This window comes from Anser anser (assembly GCF_964211835.1).
Source record: "Anser anser genome assembly, chromosome: 1".
Lineage (NCBI taxonomy): Eukaryota > Metazoa > Chordata > Aves > Anseriformes > Anatidae > Anser > Anser anser.
The window spans coordinates 184,275,317-184,291,353 of record NC_139720.1 but is presented as its reverse complement, the minus strand read 5'-3'; the positions used below and the strand labels follow the sequence as shown (position 1 = coordinate 184,291,353).

At 36.3% G+C, this 16,037-nt stretch overlaps 1 protein-coding gene across 3 annotated transcripts in view; it reads left to right on the top strand.

The window, feature by feature from the left end:
- Positions 1–16,037, top strand: part of INTS6 (integrator complex subunit 6) — a 44,212-nt gene that overhangs the window by 13,233 nt on the left and 14,942 nt on the right. For all 3 annotated transcript variants that reach the window (XM_083828486.1, XM_083828487.1, XM_083828485.1), the window contains 3 exons: positions 6,131–6,220; positions 13,963–14,146; positions 15,102–15,227. In XM_083828486.1, the coding sequence (XP_083684612.1) occupies positions 6,131–6,220; positions 13,963–14,146; positions 15,102–15,227 (400 nt within the window). The remainder of the gene's footprint in view (positions 1–6,130; positions 6,221–13,962; positions 14,147–15,101; positions 15,228–16,037) is intronic.

The following is a 16,037-nucleotide window of genomic DNA, read 5'->3' as shown; positions in this document are numbered from 1 at the left end:
CACTTTGGTGTTTTTAGCTACCATGTGCATGAAATCTGTAAGGACTTGTTAAATTGTTTCCTTGACAGAGGAGCTAGATCTATGTTTCGTGGGACTATTGAGGGCTACGCATTGAGCTTCTAAAATCTGCTACTATCATCTGCATTTCTGATTCACTTTCACCTCCAGATGTGGAGCTCTCTTTATTTTAATGTGGTAAGGAGTCTCAAATTACCTTTAAGACATGATTACTTTACCGATGTTGTTCCTGAAACCTGTCTTCAGGGGTGAAGTAGTATTCCCAGCTGCCTGTCATGAACAGAAGGTAGAGTGTAAATCCTCCTATGTTGGATACTGTAGGGAGAACAAAGACTTGTGTTGTGGTAGAGAATGGATATCTGTACTGCAGATGCTTATTTGGACTTTAGAACTAGAGTAATGGTAAGAATCCTGCTTCTGTTCTACATCCCTTTCAGAAAAATGCTGGGCAGTTTTTCCTGGTGGTAGAGAATTCCTGGAATAGTGTTTCGTTAAGTTATTTCTTAAGATTCCAATCTCTTACTGATCCATTGTTTATCTTTGCTATTGATCAGACATCAAGGGAAATGTCATAATGGACTTCAGAACACTTATATCCTGTGTAAAATTCAAAACAATTAGTTCAGCTTCCCTGAAACTTGTAAGGCTTCTGAATGTCATCTTGAAATTCATCTTCTGTGCAAATACCTGATGTTCTAATAGTAAAACAGTTGCTACTATTACAAAGCTGTACTGTCTACTGAATGATCAACACTGTCAAGGGAATATAGCAAAATCTTACGGGCAGCAAAACAGATGAGTTAGCAGTTCTTTTTTTGCGCTTGAAGTCTGACTTGTCAGATCTTAATCCTTTGCAGAATTCCAGTATGTTCTTCAGCTCTTCATTCTTGAGGCTGAAATTACAGAAGTCTTAACACTTACCCAGTGGTTCCCTTTCATGGGGTCAGTCTCTGTTCTAAGACATCCATAACAAACAAATCCAATTTCAAAGCTGGCTTCGTCATGCATCTTCAGTTGCTTGGCTAACACCGTGATGCAGTTCAGAGGTGATGTACTTTTCAACCTGGCCACAGAGTACTGTAGTATGTATGTCCATGTACATTAGCTGTAGCATGTCTACATAGATTTGAAAAAATCTTAAAGGCAAAATAGTTTCTGTGAATGCTTGTATTGTGCTCAGAGTGCAGCTGTTAAATACTTCTGTCTACTTGACTAATAATGTTCTGCTTTGAGTAATGAAGGGTGAAGTCTCTAATAAGTGTTAATGTTTTGGACATTTCATAATTTTGCTAAAGCATAATTGATATTGCAAAGATAAGTGAGTAAAAACCTGATAGAGTTGGATCACCTGTTTCAGTTTACTGTGGTTCAGGTTCAGTCTTTTTTAGTATTTTTAAAGTCATTACCAGTTTAAAAGGTGCAGATCTTTTTAGATCTAGTGCTAATAAGAAGTCCGAATTATGGTAGAATTTTTTAGAGTTCATTTTAAACAGTTGTTTTTGAGCCGTGGCTGTTCACAGATTCTCATCACCATTTATGAAAATCTTGACCTTTTAAATTCCGAAAAAAATAGACTGAATTGAAAAGTGCACTCTTGTATTTCCTGGTCAGATGACTAAATTCGTTTTACTGACAGGGCTGGTATTTCTGAAAATAAAAAGGGGTTACTGCAATAATACGTGATGGAGGAACAACAAAAGTTTAGTTTTTCTGTTACACTCCATGATTTACTAAAATGAATGCATCCTTCTCGGAGACTTGATCATGAACTGAAAATGTGTGGGAAGGGTTTTCCATGAAAACTTTTCCAGTGATTAATATATTCTGTTAGAAGTATTTACTTTAGCTCAGTTTGCATTTATTTTCCACTTCAAGCCTTTGCAATTTACATGTTTTCTTTCTTAGGCACTATCTTGTACTTTTAATAGTAGCTGCTTGTCGAACATGCTATTTTCAGTACTGACGTGGCTTTTTTGCCATATTTCTACTTCAGCTATTTCTTATTTTTTTCAACGCTTCTGACACTGAAATTAGTATTTAAATGTATGCATGATAGCAGTCTTCAGTAAATATTGTCTTACTGCATGTATAATAACATAAAACACTATGTGCTTGCTCATCCAAAAGTCACAATAGCTCTTGAATAGCTTTAATGTGCACCTGGAAGTAAAAGATCTGTGAATGTATTAATTATGTTGGAAGTGGTTGGTAAACTTGCCTATGAAATTGGGTTTTTAGTTCTGATAGTCTTCACCAGACAATTTGGTTTGGTAACTTTATAAATATGTCTGAGACTGTAAGAATGTCAAACCAGCCAGTGTGGGCTAGCTGCGCCTCCTGCTGTGACTTGGGAGAGGTGAGAAGCTTGGTGGTGTTCACAGCTTTTTTTTGTTTGTTTTGCATTATGTGAGCACAGAATTACTTCATCTGGACACTGAAGAAATGGCTAATGTAACTGGAATTGCTTTGTGAGCTGGAACAAATAGTCTTCTAGCTATCAACTGTTCAAAAGTATGCATGTTGCATAACAGAAGTTAGTTTTTTAGGACTTTGAATCTCTTGCTTATCTAATTTTAGCCTAGCAAACCTCCAAGATAGCCCTGGTATTTGTACTCATTTTTAAATAACTTTCTTCCAAAATAGAATGCTTTTTTGTGTCTCTTTGGTGCATAATTTTTCTTAAAAATGCAAACTTTAGGTCAAAGGAAAAAAAAAAACCTCCTGTGCCACTTTGCAGTACTTGGTGGTTAAACAGATCACCGTTAAAATCTTTGGTGCTTGTTCCTCAGTACATTTTTCACCACTGCTAGAAGCCCTCAGAAGGAGGACTATAGTAAGAGTCTGCAGTCAGTTAACTCAAGCTAGTTGAACTAAAAAGGATACAAAATAAGCAAATTTATGAAATTTATGATATGATGCAATTAGCTGAAGTCCCTGTGGGAGGTAGTTGCCACTGAATTTTCAGCTAGAAAAATATTTATTTTTTCCAAGGTACTTTTCTATAAACAAATCTATTTAAAAATAAGAATTTAAAACAAAACTTGAAAATATCTCTCTATTTACTGTAACCTGAGCAGTAAATTGAGACTCAAACTGGCACAGTTTAAACGTAGCAATTAAGTTTCTAGATTGTGAAATGTTAATACCCTATAAGTAGTTATAATCAGTCTGAAAACAGAGAACCCAAGAACAGGAATATCTGCTTGTGTGCTAGTTAGAATAGGTCTATATAATGCTAGCTTAAATACAGAGTGGGGTTCTTGTTTCCAAAGTTAATGGTACTGAGGCAGAGCTATCTTTACCTTATTTTACTTCAAGAACTGAGTTTTCCACACTTCTCTTTGACTTTCTTGTATAGGAATGCCAGATGTTTTCAAGAATTATTAATTTACACATCTTGGAAATACTAATTTTATACTTCTCAAGGAAATAGAAAACTATTAGCTTGAAACGAAGTTCTAAAATAGTAATTGACAAACTGCCACATCTTGTTTAAAAGAAGTTATAAATGTAAGTCTTTAGTAATTTAATTTTGCCAGAATCACTAATACACCTGAATTTTAAGAGTTTATAAATAAGAAGGTACTTCTAGGAATGCCTAACAATACTGGTTTTCTGTGCCTTTGTATGGCTGAGGAAGTTTGAAAGAATCTGTGGTGTTCTTTAAGAATGTTAAGATATTTTTAGTCAAAAATAGTAAACCTCAAAAATAGGCATTTCATCTGAAATTATTCCTTCTTGGTTTATTCAAATTACATTTCTGCTCCTCTGGGTGGAATGTAGATACTCATTTCATGTTTCTAAATTGTGTGGAGCTGTGAACTTAAGTGCAGCTCAGTGAACTCGTGTCTTTAAATAATTAAATTGATGAATTGTGTACTCTGACTTGATTTCATACATCCTTTCTAGGAAGGTTAATATTTATAGCTCTATTGATGAACTCAAGATTACTCAAGTAATTTCACAAGTGAAGATGAGATTTCAAGGGGAAACATTTCCTTATTACTTATATACATGAATTATTCTGCAGAAGTGCACCACTAATATTTCCACAGTTAACCTGTGTGGATTATACATGTGAAAATGGGTTACTTCGTCATTGGGGTTAGAGCTTCACAAATACGTTGTTACCCTGGCCACAAATGAATGTTGCTCTTTTTCTGGTTTAAAGTCTTGCTTTTATAAATATGTTGCTTTATTAGTTACATTCTAGACAGTATCTTGGTTACCTGTTTTACAAGTAAAAATACCTGTGAAATTATGAAAGAGTAAGGCTGAAGTCATTATTCAGATAATTTTCCTCAGACTTTTTTTTTGGGTGGTAGGAAGGGAAGAAAGGGGGTTGAATTTTGCTTTCCTTCCTTACAATTTCATAATGATTCTGAGTCCAAAGCATTTAAACCTAAGGCTTAAATTTTAGATGGGAAAAATTGAGAGAGATTATAATTGGGTTACACAAAAGCATTTAAGATGAGGAAATATGGATAATAGGATTAGACTAAATTTTTAATAATTAGTTTTCAAATTGAACCAGAAATTTCACCTGGAAGAACACTGCCTATAATGTTCTAAATCTAAAATCTTGTATTTTTATTCCCATTTGCAATCTTCTTGTAGTGCTAGGATGAGTGTATTTTATATTACATATTCATAAGAAAAATATTTTCCTCTAGTAGGACCTCTGTTTTAAATATTACTCCAGTGCAATACAATTAGCTTCCAGCTGATATTTTGCAGTTGGGGTGAAGTACTAGTTGGCAGAATAACATACCATAACTGTCCTTCAGAATTAAATAAGGCTAAATATTCTTATTTCAATTGAAATTGTATTTAGAGAATCCTTAAATTCTTGTAATTGTTTAAATAGGATCATGAATTAGCTTACCTTTTGTGGAAGAAATGGATCTTCATTGGTTGATTTCTGATTTTGCCTAGTTTTTGTAGTGGTGGTGTGCTGTTTTAAAAGAAGAACAGAGCAAATAACTTTGCTGCTGCTGTCCTAAACTAAATTGTCTGTGGTAAAGGTGTTGACACTTAAAAATGGACAACCCTCTCCAAATGGAGTTCAAATTCATAGTGATGTTTCTGTTTTAAACACTAGGTAGTAGGTAAATGATCCTGTGTAATTAACTTTAAAAAAATTTTTCTAAAAGTTTTTATTAAAAACTTATGTCAATTATTTTAGAGTAAATTACTAGCATTCATGAGAGTTTGTGTTTGTAAGTGGAACTTGGCTGTGGGTCTAGTGCATCTATTGTTTTCTGAAGAAGAAAAACGAGGCTTCAAGACTGGCAATAGAGAGTAGGACCCACTAAACAAAAGCTTGTGGTGGCCTTTGTGCTGTTCTGTCTTTAACCCCAGCTAGGATATAACATACTAACTTGGCTTGGAGTTGAAGTGTCAATGGATTAATTTGGGATCCTGTTATTCAGGAGTGAATGAAGGCTGTTAGCATACTGACAGTAGCACAAAGGAAGTGTCAATGGCAAACCAAGACTCTTCTTTTGTTACAACTGAACTTGCTTAATGTCTTAGCTTGTATATGTTCATATCTTAAATAATTGATTATAGGAAGTTTTTTTCTGAAGTATTCTTGCATGTATGGTTGAACCCCTTTGGTAGAAATGTAACTGGTAATATTAATTTCAAAATTTTCCTTAATATGTAGAACATCAGTTGTTAACCCTAGAATCGTGATCACAAGGTGCTGGGAAAATGATTTAGTTGGTTACAGTAATTAAATTGAGAATAAAATCAACTCTGGAATGGGGGACAGGATGTATCTCTGGTTTGAAGAGCAAGTTGCTCCTCTAAATAGCCGCAAGGTTATCTGCATACTCAAGTACATGTTATTCTTGAAGTCAAATGTTAACCATTTTTGCCATATGTTTGTATGTTTTTTGAATAGCGATATATTAAGTGTCCAGCTTTCCATGACCAAACTGCAAAAAGGCTGAGAAATGCATAGCGCTATTCTGTAGTACATGAGTACGTTCCTCAAGCCCTGTTGTTTTGTCAGTGGGTATCAGTGGCTGTTTAATGACTGAACAGAAGCTTACAAATCTGTTAGAGCATTTTAAATGAAATTACTTTTCTTTTTTTTCCCCTGTAGGGAAGAAACCCATTTTTTCTGGAGCCAGCAATAATTATAACAGTTACTGATGGAAGTAAATTAACTACTACCAGTGGAATACAGGAAGAGGTAAGAATAGACCTCTGTTTGTAGTGGTGTATATTAAACATAGCTGAATGCTGTTTTTACAGTAGGATCATAAATGACTCCCCAAAAATATGTTCATTAATAGGTTAAACTCGCATGTTTTCTCCTTTCGTTTGGGGTAATTTTATGCAATAATGCTACAAAAGTCCAAATATCTCACATGTGACAGAAGCATGTAGTACAAATGTCAATCTGTTTAGACCTCATTAGTTGACTATTCCTAGCAAGTAAGTTCATTGCATTTCACAGAATCATTTCAAATGTTAGTGGAAGAAATTTGTTTCTGTAAAGCATGTATTGTCTCTAACTGATATAGATCTACATTCTTTATATATAGATACATCCAAGTTTATGTAGCGATTTCCCAAAGGAAGTGGCTAGTAGGGAGTATGTGAAATACATGCATCTTTCACAAAGGGGTCGTAAAGTCATTGAACTTGGATCAGTAGTGTCCTTATAATCTAAAATAAAAGCTGAAGAAATGTATTTCAAATGAAGTCTGTAGTGCAGTTTAAAGCGCCAGGTTTTAATATACTGGAGTATCTGATCAGACAGCTAGCAAACTCAGAGCTATAGCAAATGCAGAGGCACTGAACTATTTTAATTTACTGACTGCGTTTAATTCTTTCCTTAAAGAGATGTAAGAGGTCAATAGGGATAGGGTTCATCTGGCAGCCTCAGTGCCCATTCCGTGCAGTAGCAAAACAAAAACAAAAAAGTAAGCTTATTCCCTTTTCAGGAAAAGGTTAATATCCAAAGGTCCATCCTGAAACTTAAGGAAAAGATTCAGACTTTTCCATGTGGTACACCACGTTTGAGTGTACAGGTTACGTTGTCAGGCATTGGTGTTTGTTAATTACTTGAACTTCTGCTCTGTTGTGACTCTTAATACTGCATTCTTAAAGCACTTAAAGAAGTTGTATCTTTGGAAAGTGATATTTGAGTGCTTTTGTAACATATTTGACTTAGAGGAAGAAAATTGAGTGACTTGAAAATTCTATATAGACTGCAAAGAATCACAGCTGGTAACTTAAAGGGAATGTCTGGATTTAAGGTATCAAGTAGGTTACCATTATAAAACCTTACTTTAATTGTATTTTTAACTCCAAAAGCTATTTCCAGCAAAATTCAGTAATTGGGTGGTCCAAAACACTGAGAAGACTAGCAACTTGATATTAATCCTTATGCTGAGTGAGCAAGTATTAACTAAAAAGTAGATGGTTTGAGAGCTTTCTACAACACGTAGTACTGTTAACAGCAGAATACTGTGTTGTTTTTTTAAGAGAAAATTGGGTAATTGCTCAGCTATGTAAGTCCTTCCTTGAGGATAAGCAGTTTCTCTATCAGGTGACCTGTAAAATCTGGCCCTGATATCCTGGAGTGCTGGTACATCAGTGGGTGAAGCAGTTGTCAGCTGGGTAGAGGCTGAGAACTCTTTCTGTTCAGCCTTTAGAAGAGAAGCCTAAGGGTGGTGTGTGTGTGTGTGAGGGGGGGAATCCCACCTCTGCCTGCAACTGCTCAGTGATGGAGGGAGCCTGACTTTTCTTTGAGGTGTGCAGGGCTGGGATGAGAGGCAGCAGCTGCAAGTTGGAACATGGGAAAATCTTTCTGGATATTAATAGAAATTTTAACTGTGTAGCTGATTAAATACTGACATCTGAAATCTCCATTATTGGAGATGCTCAAAACTTGGTTGGACAAAACCCCTGAGCAAATGGAAGGCTCTGGACTCTGTAAACTTTGACATGCACCTTCTAATGTACTAAATTCATTATACACTGTTTCCTTTCATCTTCATTTATCTTAAACGATTTAGGTAAAAAAGATCTATTGGCTGTCATGAGCTCTTTCTTATAATAACAGTCTGGATTTTTTTTGTAGCCAGTAGGTTATTTGGGTTTGTATTCCTTCAAATGTGAGTACAACTGCTTCACCTTAGACTTCACAAGAAGACTTTTTACTGTCAGGCAGCCGTTTGGTCACAGATTCATGTCTTTAAATGGTTCTATGTTGTGGTGAGGAAATGGGTTTTCTGGTGGCTACTTTCTAAATTTAAGCTTGGTTCTTGAGCAGTACTGACTTGAGCAGTGTGGATTATACCTGGTGTTTTACAGTGGCATGATCATGACATTTGGCCAAAAATGGTACTTGCAGGATTTTATGATGATTAAACTAGAGATGCAGAATCTGTTCCACTAATGATTTTGTTGGTAAATGAACACATTAGACACCTTGCCTTTTGGAGGAACTGAAAGTGACCACTTCTTACTTCCTGTAAGATGAAATGCAAGTTTTTGACTGCTTTTCTGTATTTCCATATATTTAGAGGGTGTATATTTAGTACCCAGCACTGGATGTGATTTTTTTTTTGCTGCTGCTGTATCTGTGTGAACTGTCCTAATACTATCAAAGAGTAGGCTAACATCTGACAGTGCTTCTGTCTTTCATGGATGATTTTTGCTTTTGTCAATGTGTCCTACTGATCAGAATTTTTCCTAGTCTAGCTTGAATGTCATTTTACCATTACCTCTCAAGTTGGAGATGCAGAAATGAAACAATTACAGTAACATCACTCAGGAGATACTGGGGTCTGTTGTTGCTGTTCTCTTCAATAACAAAGGTTTTTGATCTCCTTTGAAATGCTTCTTCTGTTCTTTAGGTTTGACTTTGGAGAGGCTTTTCAGTGTTGGAAGTGATCATATCCCACTGTGTGTCTATGACAGCAGTGTTTTTACTTCCTGTGTAAAGTTCTTGTAGACTAAGGCAGTATATTTATAGCTCTCAAGTTTTCTGTGCAAGAGAACTGACAAAACTTTGCTTTTGGAAAGCCTTGAAACCAGTATGGAAGCTGGAGATAAGTTTTTTCAAAACTGTCATTCAGATGGACATTTGCATTCTTGCCAATGAAATCGGCTTTATTACTGTGGGAACACTGTCATTTGCCCTGGTGTGAAGCAGTCGAGCTTAAGTGCTGTTTCAGAGCTCTGGCTGAGTTTTTCAGATGTCCCGTCTCTTTGTGGAATTTAATGTTTTTTGCAGATAAGGATTCTACCCATTCAGCACTACCTTGTCTCAGGCTAAAGACAAAAATGGTGCAGTCTATACAATTCTCACCAGTTAATAGGACTTTCAGTCCTGTCCTTTCTGGCACTGGCTTCTAATGAACCAGCGCTGAGTGCCAGCATCAGTTCCACATTCAGGGTGGTGTGTTGAGTAGATTCTTCCTTGGATTCACTTGTCATAGTAGTAACTTGAGGAAATGATGGGCTCATACTGTTAACTAATACCATCGTTAATTATTGGTCTGATGCTATAAATTCCTCTTGGAATTGGATTTTGCTTCTGTCATGGTCCCTCAAATTTGGTCTTGGCCTTTTCCTGATCTTTCCTTTAGAAAGTTTTCAATCACATGAAAGGCTTTCTCTTTGTGTTATGAGATGCAATAATTTTGTGGCTAGCTAATCAAATGTCATACTTCACCAGTTTTGCAGCTTTTGAGCTATCTCCCCATGTCTTATATCTTCTACATACGCTCAATTTTAGTAAAAGCATTAAACTCCTGTTTGCAAGTCTGGGTTATTGACCCATTGATATTCTGATGTGTGGTTATGCGAAAAAAAAAAAAAAAGGCATGAGGAATGTTCTTTGGCTTCCGTTTGTTGCTATTCTTCTGATCTTCCTGTTATAGGAGACTCTTATGGAAGGAATCAGTGATTTTTGGATCCCTTATCCATGAACCATTTGTATTTTCCCATTGATTCTTTCCAGGATTTGTCTTGCATCCTGGCTGTAAAAAGTGGCAAGATCCTCCTTATTTTCAACAGTAATCAAGACCTGGAAATGCTCCACAATATTTTTAATAGTAGCTCTTCCAGCTCAAGTCTTGATTTCTAATCAAATTGTGTAATAAGTCTGTGGCAGATCCTGTTCAGTGTGATCCTTCCTTATGCATGTTATTTTTGTTAGCGGTTTCTGGGATCGCAGTATTTGATGCTGAGTCCCAGAGCTTGTGATGTGTGAATACTGTGCAACTATCAGCTTAGTGCTAACAAGGTTATCACGATGGCAAAGTCAATCGTGTCATTAACATGGTTTGTCTGTTGGCTTGGTGTCTCTGTGACCTGAAATTATTTTCTATGGAAGAACAATTTGTGTTTTTTTTCTGTTTTATAACTGCAAAGGATTGCATAGAAAACAATAGGAAAACACTCATTTCCTAAGGATCTGAAGTAGAGGTTCTTGGTCTGTAAAGGGCTTGCTTTCTCAGCTGGGCTTGAATCCTGTTGTCTGTCCTTAGTCCTTGTGTCCTCTAAGGATGTGATGCTGCATTTGCTTGGAATGTTAGATGTGACTTGTCATTTTTATGGGTAAAAGAAAAGACTCTTCAGGACGTCTACTTGCAGATATATATCTAAGAAAAACAGAAAAGAAGTTGACTGTCTATATGCATATTTTGAAGTACTCGTGTAGCAGCTTTTTATGAATTTTAATACGATGCAGCTGCCTGTAGTTACCTGTGTGCTAAAGCTTAAGCAGTGCTAGTGCTGTTCCTTATTAATCTATCAGCCTCTCTTCACAATCATTGCCAGAAGTGCTTTGCACTCTTCACTAGCTACCATGTCACTGCACAGATCTCTAATGGTGATTTACCTTTTATCTGACCTAGAGGCCTTCTATTTTTTGAGGATTTCAGGCTGTGCTGCATGACTGTGTAGAGACGAGTGCTCAAACAAAAGATCTGCTTACCAATAATAAATTTTCTTTATCGTATTGTCATGTTAGAGGTTGACCCCTAACCTCTTCCACTAGATTCCTGTACATTTTAGTGAATTGGAAGACAGAAGGGGGCCATAAGGCACATACTGCTATCTTATTGTAGCATTATAGCATTTGGTAGGTTTTGTGTATGCTCTTACAAATAAGTTTTGAGACAAACCAAATCTGTTTTCTAGCACTGGGTTGTGAGGGCTCTCGTGTGTGATGTTATGCATACAACATGTTGAAGACCACTGCTGGTGTAAACAACCTCCTTTTCGCTTGTTCATTCTATCTGAAGCTCAACAACTAATATGAAAGACAAGGCAGAGGAAAAGATGTGAAATTTGTGGGGAAAGAGAAATAAAAGGCAAGTTGTATGTTTCTAGGCTCATCTTATTTTCTGTTAGGTATGCAGTTGCTACAGTAATACAAAGCCAGTTTTCAAACAACAAAAAAAAATGTGGAAAGACTGAGTTACTAACGTGGAGATTGAGGCCTGGTTTGAATCTATAGCATCTCTGTCACTTCCCATCCAGGAAAATGGATGTTCAATTTAACTGAAATTGAATTGTGGGGAAGAGAATGAGGCTGTGCGATTCAATGATACTGGTGGCTTTGCATGTCTTGTTACAGTTTGAAAACATTCCTGATAGTATATTGTGCATGTTGCAGTAGCCTGCTCCAAAGACCTGTTTGGTTTTTGGGGGTTTCGCTCACTGTAACTGGATGAGCTGAAGTAAGGTTTTGTAGTTTGAGATGAACTGAACTGAGAATAGCATTGGGCAGGGTCTGATGGGATCCTTATGATGTGTGCGCTGCTGGAGAGATACAGTGCTGCTACACAGGTATGTTTTGCAGATGAAATGTGCTTTGCAGAACCTGTACATCTTACCTGTTGGCTCACTTCTACGTAGGAAAGTATGTGGCACTGCGTAATAGTAGCCCCAAATGATGACAGCGTGGTGCTTGCAATTGGATCCTCTCACAGTCCGGATCAAGGCTGGCTGTTGATGACTTATGTGGCTATTCTTTTAACCAAGTTACCTTTGCCAGACAGGTATTGGAGGCTGCGTGTTCAAAAAGTGGAAAAACATGCACATCAATCAGTAATAAACCATGTGCATAGTTAAGTGCCTTTTGAAAAACTTCATGTGAAACATTTGGGGAAAATGTTGCTCTTCTCATGTGCTGTCTGCTTGCGTCAGTAAAAACAAATTCAGGAGGAAGCCAAGAAACCAAGAAGTCCAAAATGTTCTGATGGTTGCTCACATGTTATGAGTGGCTCTGTCATATTTGTTCCTGGGTTTGAGAATGCATAAGCTAATTATTTTCCAACACGAAGGCATGTATTTTTCCCAATATGAGATGCTTGCAGTTATGTAAATAGGAGTAGCTGAGGCTTCATCTCCTTTAAAAACAAATTGTTGCAAACTTGTTAACCAGCCACTATGAACAGAAATGTGTGTATTTTTTTGGACTCACATCAAGTTTTACATTAAGACTGATAGCTTCCTTTGCTGACACAGATGAGATTTAGACCTGAAATTTTTGAATTTTTCAATTTTTGAATGCTGTGCAAGAAAGTTTCATCCTAGCAGCCATTCCTGAGTTTCTACGTTTGGGCTTAACCCCTGTATTTGGCCAGGTAATAGAACTGTTGCTACCATTCGTGTCATTGCTTGGGGACTTTGTCCTGTCTTTATGGCTGCAGTACTCTAGATTAAAAACAAGGGTTTTACTTGTACTGACAGTGGGTACTGACAAGGGTTTTACTTGTACTGACATCTGCCAGGGATTTATCATTTTGTTCTGAAACTTGTAGTTACTTGTTATAAGCCCAGTTTATCTGCACAGGGTTTCTAGAGTTGAGTGTTTTGATAAACTTTGTTCACACAGATCGGTGGAGAAAAATCTGTACGCAAAAGGAGAGACTAAAGTCTTCTAAATGTTTGGTTCCTTAAAAGCTAAAGCATTGTTTTTCTTTTTATTTGTTAACTAGTTATAATTCTACAGGTAGCCCTGGGAATTTTAATGTTTTGTTGGTCTCTGGCTGTTGGTGTTTAATAAACAATGTCCTGACCATTCCTCTATCTCTAGTGAACTACATTTAAAGCTAGAAGCTTTTGAATCTTTGCTATTTCTTCCGGGAATTAAAGGAAAATGAAATGCCCCTGTGTGTTTTATGTCCCTGGATGGTATCTGTAATATTTTAAACTAAAATTTGTGTAGCTCTTCCCAGAAAGAGGCAACACAATGGCACATGGCAGACAATTCTTGTATAGATAGCTGTAGCTGTTATTGATTATGTAAAAGTGAGAACACATTTTACATTTCAGTGTTGATTTTAATCTGTTTTTCACTTACAGAACAGAGGAGGCATGAGTTTAATTCTGGGATATGCCCAATTTACCTAAAATCTGTGCTTTCTCATGCTGTAATGTAACCACCACATTAGTTTGGTTGTTGAAGCTGTGTTATTTGAAGTAGTTGATCATGGCAGGTGGATTTTTTGAGCAACTGTACCTGAGATTTCTTCTGCAGGAGTCTTAAATTAAAATTACCTTTTCATTTGGCTGTGCCTTTTTATCTCCAAGAATCCAAGAAAAGACTGAGCTGAGAATGGGCCTATTTTGCAGAAAATTATTTGAACAAGAGACTGCTGCAGTAAAGCAGTTGTTACTGCTGAAATTTTAAAGAAAATATCCTATTGATTCTGAAGCTTATATTAGTATAAAAGGTGTTTGTTCACATTTGGTTTGTAGTTCTCAAATTTAGGCATTGTGTTACCCTGAAATATGTTTGAAGTGTTGATTAAATAACAATGTCTCCACTTCTAATGTATGGTAGCTGAAGAAAATTACAAATATCTGTGGAAAGGTTACAGGTGTGTTTAAATAGAGTGAATTGCCATAACTATGTAACTCTATTTTTAAGTAATGTATTCACAGATTTAAATTCCTTTTCAGCTCCACTTACCTCTCAATTCCCCTCTTCCTGGAAGTGAGTTGACTAAGGAACCCTTTCGATGGGATCAGAGGTTGTTTGCTTTAGTTCTTCGTTTGCCTGGTATCACATCACCAGAATCAGAGCAGATGACAGGGGTACCAGTGGATGACTCTGCAATCACACCGATGTGTGAAGTCACAGGAGGTAGGTGCCTTGGCTTCCTTTGATAAAACAATGCTTTTGAATATGAATTGAACTTAGCTTTATTAATCAGGTATGTGTGGTGGAGTAACTATTAAAAACTCAGAACTCTGTTATAATAAATCTCATGATGCTTACTGCATTAAAGCTAAAGATAACTTAATATAACCTGTCTTGGAAGCGTGTGAATCTATTTTCTTAGCAGTTTATTACAAGAAAAATTTTTTTTCCCAGCGCATTTAAGTTACAATTAGAAATTGTAATAATTGAGTCTGTTTTATTGTACAGTTATGCTAAATTTCTGGCATACTCTAAGTAAGCCAAAAGTGAGGGAAATGTTTGAGTTTTTTTCAGAGAATGCAGTGCAGAATTTCTGCAATGCAAAATGAAGAATTCTGCAAAATTGATACTTTTCTCATCATCATAATGTGTATTCTTAATCTCTCAGAAATTATATTCAAGATCAAACTCAGGCATTAGTTCCATAATTCCTTTGTAAAAGGCTTTGATTGCATCACATGCTAAAAGCGTAATAATTCTTATGATGCATTGGAGGGGATGTGGTTGAAAATAAGCAAAGTGATTTAAAAAAGCATTCCAAAAGGATCTGATTCAACTACTTTCTGACTAATGCAGGTTATCCCAACAGGTGCTTTGAGATTTGTGGACAGTTAAGTGTTGATGTCCGTCACAAGGGGGAGCCCATTTTCCATGAATCCAATCAAGAATTTGAGATAATGGCATTATGGGGCTAAAACCCAAATGTTTCAGATGAGGTGCATGCAACACTGCCACTGCTTTGCTAGGCTGCCTTGTTGCTTAAAGAGAATGTTTGGTAGATGCTTTAGATCAGTAACCCATATGTATGTCATTGGATATGGCAAGGCAACAATTTTTGAATGACTTAAAATAAGGGCAGGAACACTGAGCAACCTTAACCTTGGCTGTTTCATTCTAGGTCGATCATACTGTGTATGCTCTCCAAGAATGCTGAATCAGTGTCTTGAATCATTGGTGCAAAAAGTGCAAAGTGGAGTGGTAATAAATTTTGAAAAAGCTGGACCAGATCCCTCACCAATTGATGGTACTTGAAATTTTTATACTGTTAACAAATGGCAGGGATAATGTCAATATAGCTTAGTGAAGTTAATGTTGAGTTGTCAAAACAAAAGGAAAACTGTATCAATTTAAAAGACATTGATAAAAAAAAGTTCTACCAGGTTTGTAATTCAGTTGCACTTTCTTTCAAAATACCAGCAATATAGCTATTAGACACTATAAAACGTCTATATTTGGTACTGTTACTGAGGTAGTCTTAAATGCAGTTATTCTCTTCAAGTGTAGAAAAATGGGTTCATGAGTTTTAAGCAGTAATTTGCAACCACCTAGAAATGCAAATAGCTTGACGTTGAAAATACTGTGTTTTTATGCTTATCTCTTTGTTTAACATAGTAAAGTGCACACTGATTTAAAATAGCAATTATGATTTTGTATCCTTAACTTTTCATTCTAAATAAATGAAAATCTAGGACCCTTTTAGGATGTTACTGGGAAGTTTTTGTGAGACTTTCTAATCCTGCTTTGCTGCAGTAAGAATTTAGCTCAGCAGTCTTGGCTGTGTGCTTTAAATGCTGTCTTTAAGCATGGAGATTTGAAGGTTATCTGGGAATAACAATGGGAGGAGGACACTGTTATGAATGACTTCAGATATTTGCTTTTCAACTCTAATACTGTAGACATTCAGTGCTTATTTGGTTTCTCATTGTTTCTGTATTTTTGCAGAAATGCTTGTTAACAGCTATCACGTTCTTAGAAATACTAACTGAAGTAATAGCTTCCCTGGGATCATAGTTCTTGAACTCTTCACAGAAGTTGCTTAATGCTTTTTGAGCTT